Consider the following 18,616-nt stretch of genomic DNA (forward strand, 5'->3'; position numbering starts at 1 on the left):
GTATTCATGTTTTTTTTTGTTTAAATGTACTTTAATCATTCTAATCATTTAGTGTACTTTATTTTGTAATTCATTTGATTGTAAAGCTCAAATTTTGGGCACCATGATTGGCTAATAAAATTATCTTATCTTTTCTTATCTTATCACAAATAGATGCTTTTAATCATGTTCTTAATGAAACCATTATTAGTTCAATAATATTTTATTGTAAAGAAACTTTAATATAGTAATATGTTAAAATCTTCTTTGAATCCTTGAATAGTGGTCTTCATTTTCGTTTTGGTTAAATATTTCTTTTGGTAATCAGATATTTTAAATGACCCATTTGAAACCTCTTCTTCCTTAGCCCAGATTACATCGAATAGTCTAAACTTTCCGAATGAATTTTGAATCTTGAAAACGTTTAATCTAACTATGATTCTAAATGAAACACTTAAAGACTAAGATTAAATAATATGTTCTTGAAAAACTCCCCAACAACCAACAATTGCTGTCATTACTTTGCCCTTTTTAATCAGAGGATAAGTGACTACGAAACCTCTGGTCATTTCAATGCAAATTTTACTAAACAGTGATGAAAAGTAGGTATGACAAGTATCGACACTAATGTAAGAGACAAGCATAACCGGAGAGCATCATTTTCATAAAAAATTACAAAATCGCTTGTCTGCTCCGGAACTCGAACCCGGGACCTCTGTGTTACAAGGCAGCGCGTTAAACGACTGAGCTAAAGAAGCTTACGGCTGACTAAGTATCTACTAATGAAGGGAAGCAATCCCGTCACACTTCCCCCGCCTCAAGAGTCATCATACCATTATGACTCACACACATACCCTAGGCCTAGCTCGTATTCCTCTCTAACCACCGTGGGTGTTTTAGTTGGGCGCCAAATGTAACTGGAGAGCATGTTTTTTATTACAAAATCACTTGTCTCCACTGGGACCACTGTGTTACAAGGCAGTGCGTTAACCGACTGAGCTAAAGAAGCACTTCCTTTAAGATCAACTGCTTACAACTGACTAAGTATCTACTAATGAAGGGAAGCAATCCCGTCACACAGACATGAACTATTTAGAATAATCCCATTGGCTAAAGTTAGCGGAAAGGATGTGTCTTTGTCAAATGCTTTAATGAGTTAAATTACACAAAGCGCTGGGAGTTTAGAGCTGGCTTTTTAGTGACGATATAAAATCAGAAAAATTATTCACAAAAATTTTAATCCCCACATCTTTTATTTTCTTTTGCATCTTCTCCTGCTTACTTCAAGTTCATGTGGGATCATGTAGCCTACTTCCAAACTTTTTTGAGAAGTCAAATAATATTTGGACTCACTTCTTAGTGACTAGAAGGATTTTAGCGACTAGAAGTGTAAGAAAATAAAATTTAGCGACATGAAGAAAAATTTACCGATAAGAAAATTCATATTTCATTAAAAAATTACATTTATAGAAAAACATTCATTTTTTTTATATGATTATTTGTTGTTTTACAAAGTTTCAAATTTTGTAGCTATTTAAACTTTGCACTGATGTTCTGTTTTTTTTTTTTTTTATAGTATTGAATATAAATGATTCAATAGATTGATTGATTAATTTTTGGTTGCTTAACATCCAGTGGCAAATATTTCATGCATGTTCAGGACGAGAACAAATTAACAATAACTATAATAGGTAGGTCCTGTAATAGAGGCCGTCCAGGATGAAGGTTGGGGGAAATTTGGACTGCCACGGAAAATGAGGGTACATGTATATTGGATAGGGACAGAAATTTAGCCTTGCAACAGGCCAACAGGCCACCTACAGACCCTTCTAAGAGTTGTTGCAAAGGTTCTTAACGTGTAAAGAACATTACACTTTCTTTACACAAGGCATCATATTTAATGTCCCCATTCTGAATGGACGTGGCTGCAAACTTGCACATCCTGCACAGTGATTAGAATTGTTATAAAATATAATAATAAAACATCACACATTTTGAAAGCCATGATAGTTCTGACAGCTACCAGAGACATATAATACATATACTTATTATGAGTTTCTGCTATGCTACATATATTTGTGATATGTATTTCAGCAAACACCATGTTTTACCATTTATATTTTCATATTAATTTTTATCCGCATTTTAGAACATTTATATGTTTATCTGCCGCGTGTAGTAAGTTAAAGGTGTTAATTGGATGTCATTTTCGCAATTAAGCTAGAGACACATGTATTGCAAAAAACAATATTAAGATACATTATCATAATCATATTCTAGAAAATTAATATAAACTAAACAATCCCTATATATATTTTTTGTAACAAATGTTTAATTTCTTCATCTATCAGTATAATGAAATAATGATAATCACTTTAGTTCTACACTACATGTATATATTAAAAAAATCCAACATTTTAATGCCTTTTTTTATATTTTATTCTTATATGAAATGATTAATTGTTAGATTTTTTTACGCTTAATTTGTTTTCTTGTTGCTTCTTGACGCTTCTTGTCACTAATTAGTGAGACCCCAAAATATGTGATACTTAACTTAATATAAATAATCAAATTTGATATTTTTATTTTCAGGTAGATGAAAAAAGAAAAATGGTGGTGCAGCCAATCAAAAAGCGTTTGTCCTGCTGTGATTTTACTAGGTATATCTGAATGGGATTTGTTTGAAAACCTTATTAATACCACACAATGACATAGAAATAAGAAGATGTGGTACGAGTGCCAATGAGACAACTCTCCATCCAAGTCACAATGTGTAAAAAGTAAACAATTATAGGTCAAAGTACGCCCTTCAACACAGAGCCTTGGCTCACACCGAACAGCAAGCTATAAAGGGCCCCAAAATGATGTGTAAAACAATTCAAACAGGAAAACCAACTGTCTAATCTATATAAAAAACGAGAAACACTTAAGAACCACATCAACAATCGACAACCACTGAAACAGGTTCCTGACTGATATTTATACATGTATATATATATGAAACAGGGGGGATACAGGATCATGGCTAGGTATCTTTCAGATACTATATGAGAAAATTAATGATTGCTTACTGTTTTACCATAGCTAATTAATAAATTAATAATCATAATAATAACTGTTGATTGCAAGAATTAAAAAAAAAAACATTGATAATAAACTATGAAAGGCCCAATCTCATACCATGAGAACCTCCACAGAGATAAATGTAAATTAATTATTGGCAATTTATAAACAGTGGATTAATATATTTTTGTGGTTGCAAATTGACTTCTTGTGGGTGCTGGATTTTAACAATGTTTGCAAATAGACAATTTTGATTTTGTTGAATAAATGAATATTCATTCTTTATAACATTTACCAATGAAATGCATGAAAATTAGTACAATATATAGAAATAACAATAAAGAAATGGGTATATATATTAACGCATGGTAAGATTACTGTTGCTTAATTTTTTGTGTTTTTAAATAAGAAAAACAGTGAAGTTTGGATTGATATTTCAGGTTGAAAAATCCTAAAGCTGGAAAAGGACAGGCCTATATTCCAACAGATTATGAACACATTGCTAACATTGTTACACATGGGGTAAGTCCATGTTCCAACAGATTATGAACACATTGCTAACATTGTTACGCATGGGGTAAGTCCATATTCCAACAGACTATTAACACATAGCTAACATTGTTACACATGGGTCAGGTCTATGTTCCAACAGACAGAACACAAAGCTAACATAGTTATACATGGGGGGTAAGTCCTGATATACTATGACTATTAACTGTTAAAATTTTTAAGCATGATGAAAGTTAACATTCCAAACATATTTCAAGGAACGCATTGCTACATATATGTTTATGCTAAGTTTATAATCCAATAGGCTTTATGAACACATTGGCAACATACTACTGTAAATTCAGAAATTATTGCGTGCATTTATTATTGCGATTTTGTCATTTTAGACGAAAATGCGATTTTAATTTTTGCGATATTGAGAAAAATCCTGTTTAATTCATATAAAAAATTTCAAAATGCGAGTTTAAATTAATGCGATTATAACCCTGTCGCATTTTTCGCAATAATAAAAACATCGCAATAATTTCTGAATTTACAGTACATATGAAATATATTTTTCCAGCAGACTTTGATTGCAAAGCTTTCAATCTTACACATGTATACAATATATTCATCACATTGTTACACTGTGGTAATTCTAATTCATGCTATGGGTACCATATTTTTTTCTTTGGATATTAGCGCTAGCATTTCATTACAGATCTCAAGAAAGTCTACCAAAGTTTCCATCTTTTGTATGTATCTTACATCAAGCTATGCTTTATTTTTCAGCTGATGATTGTGCCCAGTATTATTGGCACTTGGTGGATGGTAGGTTTAGCCAAGACAAAGCTACAGACATTTATAGCATGGATTTTTGGATTTGCCTTGATATCATTATTTACTACATCTAGTCTGTTTCATCTTTTTGCATTTATGGGACAGTTCAAGTAAGTAGGATAGAGAATCAAGTGACTCTTTTCACCATAACAATTATGATTGAAATAGATTGTAAATAATACTGAAATGTTCATACTTTACAATATGAAAATAAGGAGATGAGGTATGATTGCCAATGAGACATATATCCACCAAAGTTCAAATAAAGTGGGTGTAAGCAATTATAGGCAACCGTACTGCCTTCAAGTATTTTTCCAAAGATCTTTTACGAATTTAAAAGGTCCATCGGGTTAAAAGCAAATCTCTCAGCGCTCCTGTTTTCTTCATACCTCCCTCGCACGACATATTATAAATAAACAATAGCAAGTGAGAGGTATGGTTTGAATCAGACTGTCAAAAGGTGGATTTGTAAATGATGGTTTTAACAACAAGATGGAATTTTTTTAGTAACCTCTCTGTGTTAGGCTAAGCCATGAGATGATAGATGATTTGAGAAATTAATTTTCTGCAGTATTGAAAAGTACCATTCATTTATTTATCATATACATTTGTATTTGGTTCTTAAAAGATGACTTGATGAAGAACAAAAAAAAAACCTGTGGTACAAATGTCTTATATAGCCAATAACAAGAGTGAATTCACCATACCTCTGCACTATACATTGCTAAAGCCTTCAGTATATATTTAAAACAATTGCAAGAAGTCTTGGTATTAAAAGACTTTGAGGCATCTACATGACTTTTTTGTTAGCTAGGAAAGTGTTGCTAGTTTATTATATAGAAGAAAAAAGTCTGAATAAGGACCCATCGGTAGCAATAAAAATGTATTGTCTTGATTGAACACTGTTTCAGCACTGCACATGCATGTTTTAAAAAAAGGTCTTTTTTTCACTTTTTATCTTTTCAGAACACTTAAATATATATTTCACATAGGAGATAGAGCAGTTATTTATTTGTTTATTGCCTCATCATATACTCCATGGTAAGTTTACAAAAGTACACTTGAACTGTAACAAAAAAAATAATTCTGCCCATTAATTTTTTGCCTGTGAAAAAAAGAAGACATGAAAGGTATGTATTACTTTTGGAAGTATTGTTACTGAATTTTCTTACACAGATATATCTAATAGCTGTTATCCAATGCAGTAGATTTGCAAGACTGGGATCCAGTAGCAATATATGGTACACTAAAGGAATCATGTGGTACAGGAAATTGCACTCATGACCTTTTATTCTTCTTTATTGTTTACTTAGTAGTAAATACAGATAAATTGTATGTGTAGTACAATCATTGGCAAGCATGCTGTATCAGCCATCCGTGATGATATCGATATCAGCACGGTTGCAAAGGCTTTATCACACCTTTAATCTGTATGACGACATGTCATTGATTGCAGTCACTGTTGCAAAGGCTTTATCAAACCCTAATCTGTATGACGTCATGTCAAACCTCTAACTGTATGACGTCATTTCAAATCCCCTTATATGTATGACATCATGTCACATAAAAAACATCTACTTGAGGTATATGTATATAATAAAGTGTATATGATATGTCTTTTTCAATATCGCACACCGTATCTACCCTCAACCAATATAATCCCTCGAGCAGAGTTCCTCGGATTATATTGGTGTGTCGAGTTGATACGGATGTGATATTGAAAAAGCCGTATAATATTCTCTATATATGGAAGTGGTTCCAAGATAAGAGCAGTATTGGGTGTATGGGGAAATTCTGTGATTGTTTGAGGTGTAAATAGTTGCAAACACATGTACTTTTACATTTTGGTTAATCTTTTAATGAATTTCTGGTAGAGGGTGGAATCACACAGAAGACTTTGATTTAATATACTTGTTTTATGATGATCAGTACCTCTTGAGAGGGTCTTAATAACAAAATGACTATTGTATTACAAAAAAAAAAAAAATTGGCAGTTTTGTCTGATATTAGGTTAAGGAAGTGCTGGTATTAAAAGTGTATATTTTATTTATATTTAGGTTAACATTAAGAGAATTTAACGGTATTGGAGATGAAGTGTTAAGTATTGTGTGGACAATGGCGGTAGTTGGAATACTCTATCAATATATATTTCATGAAAAGTAAGTCATGTATTATTTTTAGACCCCTGCTTTAATTATTGCAAACATGAATTTTTTTTATCACACATCACAAATTTTGTTTAGATGCCCATGTTGTATTTTTTACACATAACGTCTAGCTATCAGTGTTCCAGCTTGATCGTTTTTACAGGGCGGTCTCACCCACCCTTTCCCAACTTATGCCCTTTTTAAGACAGCCCACCCTTTTTGGAAGTCCATGCATTTATTGTATTATTTTGATGAAAATACTATAATTCTTCCTGTCTTCATGTTTCTGACAAGTTTATGACCCTCAGCTAATTAACATTTACAGCAGGTGTTATAAGTTGTGATTACAGGTTATTTGCTTATCTCCATCGGATGGGTCACTAATCCGTTAATTAGTAAATCTCTGACTGTTAATGACGTCTTTACACTAAATCCATTGGATGTTGGATGTGTACTGATTGATATTTTAGTCTTAGATACATGATTTTTTTATCAGTTGTTATTGGCTTTGAACTTGTTGTGAGTAACTGCCGTACTCTCAGATCTGTACTTAGTGTCGTTTTTGTTGTTAGGGATGAGGGATGGATAAATACCCTGCCAAGGCTGGTCTATGTTTGTGTTTGATGTTTTTCTGCTTTGTATCCATCTGATGAGTTAAGCCTTTTTCAAATGATTTTTATGGTTTGTTCTTATGTTGTGCTGTAACACCACTGTCCCAGGTTAGGGGGCGGGCTGAGCGCTCACAAACATGTTTAACCCGCAACATTCTTTATGTGCCTGTCCCAAGTCAGGAGACTGACTTTATTTGAACTTTGGCGGATAGTTGTCTCATTGGCAACTTTGGTGGATAGTTGTTTCATTGGCTATGGTACCTCATCTCCTCATTTTTATACTCATAATTGACCACCATAATTATTTTTCCAAGTAAAACCAGTCGGCATTTCAATTTCAATATTTCTCAAATGACCACAATTTGCAGTTCCTTGACCCATTCATGTTTTCGTAGTTTTGTCAATTGAACAAAACTGTTTTTCCCTGGACAGTTCGCATTTCAATTTCAAAATTTCTCAAACGATCACTATTTGCAGCTTGTTTGACGAAGTTTCCTGATATGAACGTCTTTTTGTCACATTTTATATAATCTTTCGACAATTTTGATTAAAAAGATAAAACTTTATTCAAAACGTTAAAAAATATTTTCATGAGTCAAACAGGTGCTTTCTTTATCACGTACTGTGCATGCGTGGAAGTATTCTTATAAATTTAATAGACACTAAAATGTAAAATACGAAATCATTTAGTATCAAATTAATTGAGAGAGACAAATATATTTCTTACTGAGCAACTTAAAGTAAAAAAAGGATAATTTCCTGCCTTTTTGTTAAACAGGAACCAATCAAAGATGAATCCGGATTCATTCTGAATTTATTATCCTCTTGTCACTTCCCGTTTTCATTTCGTTTAAAAATCGAAAGTAAAAGTGATCTATTCTTGATAAATTTGAAATATACTGTCATTATGATCATTCCATGTTGATAAAAATGAATTCCAAATATCGATTTAAACGTTTTTACAGGGATAATGATTATGCAGTGAATTTCATTTATGCTGTGATTCCTGGTTTTAAAAAAGAGGAAATCAACTTTTGTTGATCAGGAATGTCCCCTGAAAATAACTGAATTTTGAAATAAATTTCCGGATCCTTGTTCTAATCTTCATATTTTAGCATCACACCAGTCAAATCATGCAATAACTGCCTACATTTGTAGCTTCCTAAGGCCTTCAAAGACCCTGTAAGGCATATGTATAGCTAGTAATATAAGTCCTTGGTCCTTGCTGTTACCCAAAATAAGGTTGATTTTAAAAGTGACTAAAGCCCTCAAAGTCCTAGCTGAAACCCTGCTGTTTACATAATAAAAGACAATGTTTGACATGCACTTTTTGAATTATCAATCAGCATGCTAAGTGCCCTTTTCATGATTGGCTCCCTGTCCTTTTGAAATCCTAGCTGGAACACTGGCTATATATGATTGAGAAATCATAAATTGTCTTTGTAAACCCAAAGTATTTGTTTATTTGGGAGTGTGAAAAAGTTAACATACTATTTTTCTAAAAATAGCAAAAAATGAAAATAGTACAATGTACTTTAAATGAAATGAAAAATGAATTAATTGTCAGCAATTAAATTGTTCCTTTTTTCTGATAAGGAACACACTGTTTAATTTCTTTTCTCTTTTTCATTTTCAGGTATAAGATACTTGAATTATTGCTGTATTTAATAATTGGTGTCTGTCCTGCTATTGTTGTCTGTTTACAAGTAAGTAATGTATGAATTGTACATTTTCATATCTTTTTATTAAGAACATAGATGAAACAGCTAAAACTCTATAAGGAAGGATCTTATTCATATTCATGTGACAAAGAAGTCCATTTATCAAGCTTTTTAAAGGCACAAAAATCAAGTGTGACTTGTGCACATATGGGTCAATATCCCAATGCGTCTAAAAACTCAAAAATATTGCGTTAACAAAAAATCTCTCTGCAGTGATATTGGACAATTTTCAATTTTTAACAAGTGACTGAGCTTTAACCATTTGTGCTGTTTTGGAGAGCATAAGACCATAGAATAAAGGTGTAAAAATATGGAGTTATTATTAAATGTATGCAAAGAACTAAATTTTCAAAGGACTTATTGAGTGAAAAAAGGGATTTTTTACCTCAAGAAGGCACATCACAAAAGGCTTTTCAGGGTATCCTAAATTACAGAAAACTTTATCTCACTTCATACCCCAAATTTAACCACATATGAAAAAATGTCTCAGCTTTGAAACGAGCCATCATACATGTCCGAAGTTTACAATATGGGCAGAGGAATTTAGGAAAAGGCTACCATTACCGCCTACTGAAATGAATTGCACATCTTTACTCATATGTCAAAGTATTTAAGTTTTTGAATTAGGTTGGATTTTGTTTGTCTTTTGTCATTTTAGTGTGCCAATGATTTTTAAGAAAATTATGTCATTGTTATCTCTCTCTCTAAATGAAATGTAATGATTCCTTGACATGTATTTTAAAAGAACTGAAGTAGAACAAAGTTATATAGAAAGATCAAAAAGATTAGAACTCATTGTATTTAAAAAAGTTGAAGAACTTGAAAAGAGGCTTTGAAAAACTATTAACTCAAAGAAAGACAAACCATTGCTAAAAGAAAAAAAAGTTGAGCATCACTAACCACACAAGATAAATATGGAATATACTGTAAATTCAGAAGTTATTGCGAGGTTTTTATTATTGCGAATAATGCGACTGGGTGATAATCGCAATAGTAAGAACTCGCATTCTGATATCTGATACATATAAGTGTATGTAGATTTTCCCGAAATTGCTATAATAAATCTCAAATTTTTGTCATTTCTTAAAAAATCGCAATAATAAATGCATGCAATAATTTCTGAATTTACAGTAATGTATGCATATTTTGCATCATGGGAAATAGTAGCTTATCTATAAGCATATTCCACATAAATGTGACACAGTATTTAATCCATCAGAATTTACTATTAATGATTAATTATTGGTTGCTTAATGTCTATTGTCAAATAATTCATGCAAATTCTTGACAAGAACAAGCTAAAAACTTATGCATAATCAAGACCTGAAAAGTTTGTACACGACGATAAATGTTGGAATAATTTTAAATGAGCCATTTGAAACCTCTCTTTCTTAGTGTTTTTTTCATGAATAGTTCAAACTTTCTGAATAAAAATTATATATAATCTTAAAAAATCATATATATATATATCCATATTTCTTTTACAGAGACAAGCAGCTGGAATGTTTGAATTAGCCTTAGGTGGAGCTACTTATATATTAGGTGTTGTTTTCTTCAAAATGGATGGCCGGATGCCATTTGCACATGCCATTTGGCATTGTTTTGTTGCTGGTGGTGCCCTCTGGCATTACTATGCTATCTGTACTCACCTGTTAGGCCATGACCATGATGAACTTGCTATGCATTTATGATGAAGGTTTCTTTTAGATACAGATTTATTTAATGTTATGTTGGTTTGTACATTGTATCTCTCAATCATAAGGGTGATTTTTTGTTTTAGTATCTTTTCAACATTGTTGCAATGCTATTTTTTTCCCAACATTTACGTGTTTGTATATTGTCTTTAGCACTTTGTATTGTTATAGTAATCTAAACTGTTATGAAAGTCTGATATTGACCTAACAGAAGAATTTTTTTTGAATGTCAGTAAAAAGGTCTTTCAAGTACAATCATGAGTGGAGAATGCTTTCCTGATTAGTTTATTTGGGGCTTCAGTAGGGTGATCCCCTTAGGTCACAAGGTCATGTCTAAAAATTGTTACATGTCACCAGGTCACTTTTAAGCATATAAAACCATAAAATATAAGGGTTTTGAACATTTCAAAGGTCACAGGTCCTTTTAAATGAGACACCAGGTAGCAAGGTTGGTAACAAACCACCCCAAGATCATAGGTTGGATTTGACCTTGTTTGAGCCACCTTTATGTTCTGTCATACAGGTTAGCATAAATCCACTCATGATCCTGTTAACGTTTTTTAACAATTATATTACATGGCAAGTACAGCAAGACTATGTCACAGATGAAGCATGAATTTGCCATAATGATTTTATTGATCTATTAGTTTATTTGTTAATTGTTTGTGAGGTTTTTTTTTCATGACTAGAATATTTTTAGATAGGAAAAGGATTGTTGAAGCAGGTCTTTGTACTTTTTCCTTTATTGTGATATTTTTGTTGCCAGTATTAGTTTATTTGCTTACCTGGTCCAAAGGATCATTAGAGCAAGTGATTAGTTTTTGTTACATTACATGTCATTGAATATAACTGTAAAGTTGTATACTTATACTCTTTCACACTATGATGTTTAATCCGGGTCGACCCCAATTACTTTATTCCTGTTAAATATAAGTAGTGGTAACCTTGGGCAAAATTGGATTAAAAATGGGGCGAACATGGATTAATTGCCTTGCCTAAATGGAGTTAATGTGAGGTGAAACACCAGAATCAGTTACAAGCCCCCAAAAATGCAGTCTTATGAGAATGAGGAGGACAAGAGCAAGAAACTAGCTATCTCTATATTGGGAGATAGCAAGATACAGGATGCTATGTATTCACAATTATGGAAAGGATATGAATGATGACTAGGATGATTCAGGTTTTGTCTTAACTACTAAGGAGTCCACAAAAGAATTTCAGACTATGAACTAATGCAACTGTTGTTCAAAGAATATAACAACTTCAGTGGACAGATGTGTGTAACAATTTAGCACATGTATACATATATTTTGTTGAGAGGGGGAAAATTCCACATAGCAGTAATTTACAAGTGTGAACCCTTGCAATTAATTCGGGTAAACTATTTTGTATTTGACCCGGAGCATGTTTCATAGTGTGAACAGGGTATTTGCCTTCCTTCCTAAACATTCTAAGAAATTGTTGATTTTATTTTTAAAATCACATTATGAAAGTCATCTGTCAGTGATAGTTATTATTATTTAAAGCTTGATCTCCATACAGTTATTTAGAATTTGATCTCCAATTTTTCATACAATTAGTTAAAGTTTGATCTCCATACAGTCTACATTAATACTAGGTAAGCAAATACAGATTCAAATGAGCCTCTGATATCAAATGTCCAGAGAAAATGACCACATTTTATATGTTTTACTGTGATAATTTTTTTGAGCGTTCTCTCTGTTTATTTTGATAAATATATTATCTGTACCATGACTGTGGGATGATTTTAGTGCAAGTTTAAATTATTGACAGTTGCAGATGACAAAGCAAAAGAGATTTTGCATGGACCAATTGAATTACAAGTATTTGAAATTAACAAAAAAGTATTTGAAGATATGACATCACTTTTGGACTGCTTATTTTGCATTCTTTTTGAAAACAAATTCTCCCATGACAGGGCAACTGTCCAAAAACAATCTGAATTAATACACGTTTAGCATGTAACAAATAACCTTCAAGACTGGTGTAGTTTACCATACTTAGAATCATTGGCTTTGCTATTCTAGGGTACTGTTAGTTGATTATAATGATCATTAAACAATGATCATAAAACATTTTAGATCTACTGATTTGTTGGACTTCTGTCTTTTCTTTTATGATAATGTAATGCTAACATTTATTTGGTTATAAAAATCCATCATAGTCAAAATATATTTTTTAATTTTCTTTGATAAATATTCCAACATCTGGTGTCATTAGATGTAGCAAGAGAGTTTGTGCCATGAGAATGCCATAATATCGATAGTTATGCCATTAAAAGTTTTTGACCAAAGGCAAAAGATGAAAATTCCGATTTTTTTTTGGAATTTCCTTAAAATACATTTTATTGATATTGATAATGATGGGAATTATAATTTACCCATACAAATCTTGTTTAATTTTTTTTAGTTACATCATTTATATGACCATCAAAGTTGTATGTAATTTTTGCAATAGTTTTTGTCAGTCAGACATATATACTATATATTTCTAAACTTTAATAACATGACATAGTTTTACCTTTTGTAAACAAATTATTAGAGATGAATTGAAACCTTTTCCCCAAAAAACATGTTCTGTGAATCATATCTGGATTGATTTTAATAACATTTGTATTATTTTGCTATCTGAAGATTGAAAACTGCAATGATTTATAAAAGTTTTTGTCATGATAAAGGCATAATAATAAGGTAAGTCCTGTGCAATTAAAAACCTGAAAAGTTTAAAGTGTTCAAGTTATAAAGCCAATTTTTTTTCACTGATTGTATTTTGTTTTAGAATTATAATTTATAAAAGTTGGCCATGGTGTTTATTCTCTGCTGTTCTTAATCATATACATTTTACAGTTCATATTGTTTTTTTCCTCTTTTTTTTGAACATTATATTTATGACAATCAAATGACAGTTTTCCTGTGTGTTCGTCTTTTGTTTTTGTAACTTCAAAGTACATTTTTGTAATTATGCATCGAACAAATAATCTTCAAAAATGATTTTTAGTTTCTGATTAGAAGAGTAGCCATGACAAAATGAACAAAATGTATGTGAAAAAAGAAAAAAAACTACTGAAAATTATTCTATATGAGTTTCGTTGTAAACCTCTGTGTTATTTTTAATTTTCAATTCCTTTTTTTATGATACTGAGTCTTTCTTAAAGTCCATAAAGTTCTTTATATTTTGTTCATTTGATGAAGAATCCATCAATAAAATAATCAATATGCTGACAGCTATATCTGTTTGTGGATTCCCTCATTTTTGTTACTGAAAATCAAGCATTTTTGAAATTTTATTAAGAAAAGAGACTGGCACAAGGATTTCGTTCTGAAATCTGTAAATATTCAGATATTCATTCAAAATTTAAAGATAAAAGAAATGATTTTAATTGCTGAATTTTACATAGTAAAAAAAAATCATGAAGCAAACTTTATATTTTAGATAGATTCCAGTTATACTGCATTCTGCAACTGGTTCCACATTCATCTCTTACAACTCTGTACAAATCTTAAGCTAGTAAATTTGAGATTGAGGGAGAAGAAAGGTTCTAAATCTTAATCCAACTCTTCATTCTTTCTCCTCCATTATATAAAATATGGTTCAATCAAACATTATCTATTTCTATCATTAAAACAATTTTTCGTCATTGCAAATAACACCTATTGATGAATTTCTGCTAAATGGCTCAAGTTTTTTTAGGAGGTTATGTATACGTATTTCTCTGAATATTGAAATACTCATATTAAGTTAACAGACAATATTGTAGTCATGTTTTTTTTTTAGATTGAAAGCAATTGAAAAATTAATAAAGTTAGCATATAGTTTTTTTTAGGTTTCTTAATAGTGCTTTTTTACTCATCATAGATTTTTGTTGTGATTGTATAGTATATACAATGTTACTTAAGGTGTTGTTTTTTTAGGACCATGTAGATTATTTATTCCAATGCAACATAGATCAAGATAACTGTTGTAAACTAGTAATTTTGATGCATGTCAAAAGGAGAATATACAATTATCTTAAAGGGGTTAAGGGAGAAAACTCTTTAATTAGTAACTAGTGATGTGTTTTGTCATAGGTCATATTCACCATGTTTTTTAATCATTCATGTGAAACAGAATTATTAATCAATCAGCGTTACTTAGAAGCTTAGAACATGTTTTTTTTTGGAAAATCTAGGTCTACCTCCTTATTTCAGTTGTCATTAAATAGTATCTTATTTGCTGATTATAAAAAAAAATATACAAAAACTAATATTTGACAGACACTTAGTTTGTCCTTACAGAATACCTCTGTCACAAAAGACCACAGATATGTTCCATTTATTGCAGTCACAATCCAATCCTCTTCTCTTTGTTCATGACTAATCACTAGATTTTTTATTGTCATGAGGTAATATTTGAGGGCACTAGTGGCTCAGGAAATGCTGACCATTTTGAGAACTCAGTTCCCCCTGGCATTTGTATGGTTTGTGGTGGTTAATTTTAAATTTTCTGTATATTGTTTTATTGTTTTTGTATTTTATAGTGACCATGGTGTATTTACAAAAAAATGTATACCAAATATTTAGAATAATTTCATTGATATAGATATAATGTAAGTGTACCTAGAATGCATATGTTAACCAAACTACTTATAGAAGAAATTGTCACATGGATGAGATTGTGTACACATATTCATTGCTGGTAATTTCCTGAAAATGATCCAGTTTACAGAATAGGATATCTCATTACCAGAATGTGTAAATTTTTGGACTGGCTTTTTTTGAACATTGACCTCATAACTTTATTCTGAAACTGTTACTTAAGTTGTTTTTGGTGGCACTGAGTTTATGCATAAACTGTAAGGTCTTAATAAGTTTTTTTAGTACACATTGTGTTTTTGTTTCAGTTATTTCATATTGTTTTTCAGTAATTAATGACCTTGGGGTCTTTTCAATTATTTTGATAGAGTGTATTTGATATACATGTACAGACCTGATATAATATTTGAAATTTTGCCTTAAACAGCCTTTTATACAAGTGCTTACATTCTTTTGCCAATTGCTTGTAAAAAAGTCTAGCAAGTAGAAAATGTTTTATGAAAAATATTTGTATGGATTCAATTTATTTACATTATATATTCAATTATTTGAATATAATTTTTATAAAAATAAAAAAATCACCTATAGTGAAAAGTATTACATGTTGTACATGTATTTACTTAACATGCTTAAAATTTGAAATTGCCCAAATATATTTTGTAGTCAAAAACTTATGTTTATTTTCAATTACTACAATGATTAATAGTAAATGATAAAATTTTTAAGTCATTTCAATATTATAATATTGGTGCTTACTTAATGATTTTTGTAAAACTACCTTCATTAAATGGATAGTATGAATCTGTAAAAGGAGCAGGGCCATGAAGGCCTCAATTTGGCCCTAAAAATGTACCTCACAAGATATTATCTATAAATCAATGTTTACAATCTAATATATGCATATTTAGATCAACTAGATGTTTTTCTCTCTACTGTTTGTTTTTGACAAGTTTCGCAATTTCAAAGGTATGATATTTTACAAGTTTTGAACCATTTTTTCAGTTTTACTGCAATTTTAAGGTCTATTTCCCTTTTAAAACACATTGGCCACACCCTTCTACCAAATTTGTTATAAACCAATGTATATGGGTGAGAAACCCTTCCAAACAAAAAAAATATGGTGGATCCATGAATATGGTCAATGTTGTCCGAAGCAAAAACTCAAAATTTAGTAAAAAAAATAGGCAAAATTATGATTTTCATTGTTAGAGTTCACAATTATGACATCATGTATGACATCATTACTGTTGTAATATGTCAGAGCTAATTTAATTTGCAATTGTCAGATGTTTACTTTAACTGCTGATATAAAATTTCATGGGCCAGTATTGAACCTACTCCTTTGAATTTCATATTAAAATTTAAGGATAATGGTCAAATGTGATCAAATGTGTGCAGAGTAATAAGTGATCTTGTTTCATCTTTGGATGTTGAATGCCCTACCTCAGCATCATTGATAAAATAATATATATAATGGCCAGTAACTGTATATCAATTAACTGTAATCCCACAAGGTAGCAGTCACTTCTCTCATGTTGGTAGAATGTAGCTTTGAAGGTTAGCAGATCTAGATATTCATATGTTATGTTTCTTTTTTATGAAAAGGTGACAGTTTTTGGCTCATATTTAGCACTGTATATTACAGTGGACCAATCTGATTAAAATCTGATCTTCCACTCTACTCAGTTAGATTTTTCTGTCTCTCGTGTAAGATCTGTAGACATCCAATAAGGGGTCATGTTCAGTAACCTTTTAAGACAATACACTTAGGTAATGTACATGTTTTCATGATTTAGTAAAAAAAAATATTCTATTACCTGCCATTCATTAAAATGAAATGAAAAATATCGAAGTTTTCTCTAGAACTACTGTTTCATAAATTAATGAACATGTCTTTTCTTAACTATTGATTGGTTCAAATATTGTTTTCCTGATTATGATTTTTAGATGTAGATTTCGTCATACATGTTATAACTGCAATTTTTATAACTGTTATTTATTTATAAACTTGTCTCAGTGCTCTTTTTTTACAATGTAGATTTCCATATATATTTGTCAATAAAAATTCTTGTATGTTTTAAAGAATATTCTTATTTTAATACTTATTTTCCTTGACACACAATTTCTGAATAACAAAGTTATGGCCCAATATCAAAGGTCATGATTACCTTCATTTAGAGCCCTACAATAATTTATGCTGTTTGTGATTCTAATACCAACTTAGTATGAAAAGGATTGATTGATGATTTCTGTATTATTGTTCACAGTTAATAGAAAATTGTGTCTGCATGGAGTTAATTGAAGGGGTTGAAATGAACAGATTGAATCTCTTTTTTTTTTTTTCTTTTTTTTTTTTCTTTTTTTGGAAAATTGAATCTCTACATTAAAGATCTAGGACATTCACTAACAAAATCTATTTTTTTTTTATTGTTTTGTGATTCTGCTACAATGTAGTAATTCGATGAAATTAGCAACAACTATGCCACACACAAAGGGCTTTGCTTCAAGTCAAAAGACATATATGCATAAGAGAGCAAAATAGATTTAGGTGAAACTGCAATTTTAATCTAAACTAGACTGACCAAGAATTTATTCAGTCATGAATAGTTTTTCAATACAAATTAAGACATGTTTAATGCATCAAACTGAATAAGTATGTTCAGATATTTTGTTTGCAGTCAACTAAGTTTTGTTCAGTTTATTTTCAGAGCATAAGTTGCAATAACCTAACTTTGATTAACCATACATGCTACATCTTCTTGAAAAGTGACAAAACTGCAGTGGATTGACTGCAAGCAAAATCTATGAACAGTACTGAATTTACTGCAAGAATATACCTGACAATTCTACTTAAGATGTTCAGATGTTTCTGATCTCGATGAGATAACATATGGGTTGATCTATTCATAAATAAATAAAACGGGGTATTTCTGTCTTAAATATAATAAATGATGTAAATGTGACGCTATAAACATGTTAGATTGACACACTTGACCTAGATGAATATAGACCTAAAAATAGAATATGAGCAGCAGTCTTTAGTAAATGGATTTCATACTGAAACGACCAATTTGAAATGAACATGTGGATGTCAAAATTCAACTAAGATCCTTAACTTATAATTTAGTATACCAGACATGCGTTTCGTCTACTTAGGAGGCAATGGTGGCGCTTCGATAAAAACAATTGCAAGGTCATATCTTAGACTATTATCCAGTTTAACAGTTTAACCGTTCCAGGTCATAGCAAAAATGAAATTGAACATAAAATACCAAAAATTCCGAAAAAGATTTGCCAAATCTGGCTGAAAGGTAATTTATTCCAGTGCGTAGAAAATTAAGTATTTGAAGTGAGTTACGTTTTATGAGCAGTGAATTAACAGTGAACGACCAAATGAATGATATTTTCTGTCACATCAGAACTCTGACTACTTGGCTCGGGGACGAACGTCTGCCAGCAGTGGCACCGACTCATTAGCCG

The 18,616-nt window shown here is 31.0% G+C and overlaps 1 protein-coding gene across 2 annotated transcripts; it reads left to right on the forward strand.

Annotated features, from left to right (window-relative positions):
- The first annotated feature begins 460 nt into the window (after positions 1-460).
- On the forward strand, positions 461-17,221 carry LOC127707894 (monocyte to macrophage differentiation factor-like). 2 transcript variants are annotated; one of them, XM_052212651.1, is made up of 8 exons: positions 461-581; positions 2,572-2,639; positions 3,483-3,564; positions 4,324-4,481; positions 5,338-5,412; positions 6,429-6,530; positions 8,766-8,835; positions 10,338-17,221. In XM_052212651.1, exons 2-8 carry the CDS (start codon positions 2,590-2,592, stop codon positions 10,539-10,541), a joined length of 741 nt encoding a protein of 246 aa, XP_052068611.1. In that variant the 5' UTR covers positions 461-581; positions 2,572-2,589; the 3' UTR covers positions 10,542-17,221. The 2 variants fall into 2 exon arrangements, with proteins under 2 accessions (XP_052068611.1, XP_052068610.1); XM_052212650.1 differs by having other exon boundaries at positions 468-585.
- Positions 17,222-18,616: the final 1,395 nt, after the last annotated feature.

This window comes from Mytilus californianus, unplaced genomic scaffold (assembly GCF_021869535.1).
Source record: "Mytilus californianus isolate M0D057914Y unplaced genomic scaffold, xbMytCali1.0.p SCAF_7, whole genome shotgun sequence".
Classification (NCBI taxonomy): domain Eukaryota; kingdom Metazoa; phylum Mollusca; class Bivalvia; order Mytilida; family Mytilidae; genus Mytilus; species Mytilus californianus.